General features: G+C 42.2%; 1 protein-coding gene across 1 annotated transcript; it reads right to left on the bottom strand.

Moving 5' to 3' along the window:
• Positions 1-754: 754 nt before the first annotated feature.
• On the bottom strand, positions 755-1,891 carry HTR1D (5-hydroxytryptamine (serotonin) receptor 1D, G protein-coupled). Its single transcript, XM_010185060.1, has one exon. The coding sequence runs from the start codon at positions 1,889-1,891 to the stop codon at positions 755-757; it is 1,137 nt and encodes a 378-aa protein (XP_010183362.1).
• Between the last annotated feature and the right edge of the window lie 1,786 nt (positions 1,892-3,677).

Genomic DNA, 3,677 nt, shown 5'->3' with positions numbered 1-3,677 from the left:
GAAATACAACAGAAATATAAGATCAAGGTACTTTTCAATAATTTTCATGCTATTTATTTTGTAGTGTGTCTGCACTGGTAATTGTATTCATGATAAAATGTCTAAAAATTATTTCAAATAAATTGTATTCTTTCTACAGGTCACCAAAAGCATAGCTTCAAATGCAGTATTTGTGAAATATCCACAGAACTTACATATGCTCTATGCATTCTTGCCCTACTGCTTATAGTCAGGCTGTGTCACACAGCTTCTGAAAAAGTTACCGTTTTTATCAATTTCAAATGGATAGGATACAGGCCATAGAAAATGCAGACATCAGATCCTGTTCTTCAGAAACTTTCTCAGACTACATAAATTATTAATAATATACAGTAGAAATACTGACATCCTGCAAATATGCACACATTTTCCTCCCATCAGGTCACACAGACGTGACAGAATTGGATAACATTTGTCATCTCATCATACAAGCTCATCTCTCTGGCTCACGCTTCTTCAGGTGTTACAACGCTTACTTCATGTGTTGATCTTACACACACAGACGATCACTGTAGAGACCACAGACAACTTCCATGACGGGATTTGGAATTCCAGACAGAAAGTACCAAATTGGCAAGAAGTTTCCAGTTACATGCACCGCACAGGGTAGTGGCAGAGATGGCAATTACCACTCTGTACCTTAGGAATAAAAGCACAGAAAGTTTCCGGGTAGGCTGCAAGATTGCACAAGGGTCAGTAACACAACGGGAGAGGCTCAAGACGAACACTTTTTGAAATGTATTAGTTTTTGGAAAGCCTGTTTAAATTCTTCATTAAAAGCTGTATAAATGACTGGATTGATCAGTGAGTTTAAGTAACCTAACCATGTAAAAAAGTCCAGTAGGATGGGATGAAACCAACAAGCATCTTGGCAGATTGGTAGGACCAGGGACATGACAAAAAAAGGCAGCCAGCAGAAAATGAAAGCTCCCAGAATTATGCCTAGAGTTTTGGTGGCTTTCCTTTCTCTTGCAGCAGAAATGCGTTTCCTTTCCAGGACACTATCTGCAAGTTTTATTTTAACATGATTGATAAATATTGGGGATGCACCTGAATGGGAATGCCCTTCGTGAAGGCTAGCATTAATGGAGCAGAGAGAAGACCCAGCAGAGCCGGTAATCAGGTGTGCAGTCGTAAAACGCTTTCCATATAATGAGGGTGGCTTCAGAATCCTGGATCGAGCTGCTACATAAATTCTACCATACAATATCAGGAGGAGCACAGTTGGAATGTAGAAAGCTCCACAGGTGGAATAAATTGTGTAGGAAATTTGATCTGTGTTCACAGCACACTTCGCAATTTCTTCATGGGCTTTCACTTGCCTCCAGAAAAACGGTGGCACAGAAATACTGATAGAGATCATCCAGACCACGGCAATCATGAGTGCTGCCCGGCCAGCGGTCCGGCGTTTGGCATATTCCAAAGCATCTGTGATAGCCCAGTACCTGTCCAGTGCAATCACGCAGAGGTGCAGGATTGAGGCTGTGCAGCAGGTGATATCTGATGATAACCAGACATCACACAACAGCTGGCCAAAGGCCCACGTGTGGGTAACAGTGTAAGCGATGCTGATGGGCATCACTAGCACAGACACTAAAAGATCCGTCACTGCCAAGGAGCCAATGAGGTAATTTGCAGGTGTGTGGAGCTTTCTAGTCAGAAAAATTGTAATAACAACAAAAACGTTTGCAAGGATCGTTGCCAAAGTTATAACAGACAGAAGGACTGACAGTGAAATCTTCAGCCCTAACAGTGTCCTTTCATCCAAAGCCAGTGGTGCGTCAGTGAAGTTTAATGACTTATTTGCTGAACTCTGTAGAGAGAGCTCTGCTGAATGGTTATACTGAGTCATCCTCTGCTCTGATTTCACTTTTCACTTTCTACTGTAATCTCGCTGGGACAATGGAGGAAGATGCTTACACTTTTTCTGAAACTGAACTTTTCATACTAGAGTCCAACACTAAAGAAATAACTTGTTGAAAACTTCAGCTTACGCAGTAGATGAGGTTCTCTCCTAAGCGAGATTTTCCATCACATCACAACAATGACATAATTGTTAAAGCAAAATGTTAACATAATCATCCAGACATGATTCTGGTGCATGGTGATAGAGGCAGTTCTACAGGTGGTGGGAATTTAGGTGCTTTTCATTTTCACCTTGCAGATGACTAAACTGGTTTTTATCTTTTATTCACACCTCATTTCTGAACTAATGTTCTAATCTTCATACATCAATACTGAAGAGTGAGAGGCTGAAAAATAAACATCTGGGCATGTAATTGATGTCCCTGTGCTTGGGATGTCACATTTTTTATATTCATATGGGACATTTTATCAGTAGAATACCCGAGATACATAACAATACTGTCTGGATTCCTTCTGTAAATATAATTTCTACCAGATTTGTAAATCAAGATGTCTTTCTGAAAAGTGCAGAGCTCTGTTTTCATTTATTCCTCCAGACCATTCAGGTTTTCTCTTCAACATTCAACCTTCAAATGCTGGTCAGGTGTTGGGTACCAGAACTCAATGCGTTGGCACTGAAGCTCACAGCATGTTCCAAGTACTGAGATGTTCCTGGTCTCACACATGGTGAATGATTGCAATGACTCGTGGAGTGGCGATTCCCTCCAAAGAGGAAGAATAGATTGGATGAGGGGATCTGGAAAAAGAAAAAGAAATGTTTTAGTTTGGAGTAGTGATACAAAGAGTTGTGGAAGTGGAGGTAACACAGTATACAATCTACAGGCTTTCCATAGTTTTCTTTAGACACAGTGTAACCAGAAATCTTTACAAGCCTGAAGAAAACATGCTAGGACAGATTTCCCTGAGACCTTTCACTCAGATCCACCCACGAGTACCAGAATCACAGAAAAGATGGAAAAGACTTTGAAGATCATCAAGTCCAACCATAACCTGCCCACCACTAAACCATGTCTCTCAGCACCTTATCTCCCGTCTTTTAAATTCTCCCAGGGATGGTTACTTCATCTGCACTGGGCAGCCCCTTCAATGCCTGAAAACCCTTTCAGGGAATAAATTTTTCCCCATACCCAATCTAACCCTCCCCTGGCACAACTTGAGGCCATTTCCTCTCGTCCCATCTCTTGTTCCTGGAGAGAATAGACCGACCCCTCTCGCTACCCCCTCCTCTCAGGAGCTGCAGAGGGGATAAGGTCTCCCCTCACCTCCTCTTCTCCAGTTGAACCCCCAGCTCCCTCAGCTGCTCCTCATCATTCAGGTGCTCCAGATCCCTCCCCAGCTCTCTTGTCTTCTCTGGACACGCTCCAGTGTGAATGTCACTTAGATTATACCAGCCCAAGCTTTCTTGAAAGAGATCCTGAATATGGGTCATGAACGGCTCTGAAGCATGCTGTGAGGGCTCAAAAGAAAGATGCCAAAATTCTCCAAGATTATAATCACCAGGCCAGCCTCCTCCCAACCATTGTGGAGAAACACCATTATCAATCATAACTGGTACAGTTTCGATCTGTTACAGAACTGAGAGTCACTTGGTTAGGAATCTGTGGAGCAAGAGCCTCAGATATTCCATGTGAAACACTAACACTTTGGTGTCAAACAGCCTCTCTTGAGCTCCCGAATCCTAATATAAGAAACAACACTTTTCAGTATTGCAT

Source organism: Mesitornis unicolor, unplaced genomic scaffold (assembly GCF_000695765.1).
Source record: "Mesitornis unicolor isolate BGI_N332 unplaced genomic scaffold, ASM69576v1 scaffold9455, whole genome shotgun sequence".
In the NCBI taxonomy this organism is placed as follows: domain Eukaryota; kingdom Metazoa; phylum Chordata; class Aves; order Mesitornithiformes; family Mesitornithidae; genus Mesitornis; species Mesitornis unicolor.
The sequence above is the reverse complement of the archived record's forward strand: the minus strand, read 5'-3'. Positions and strand labels throughout refer to the sequence as shown.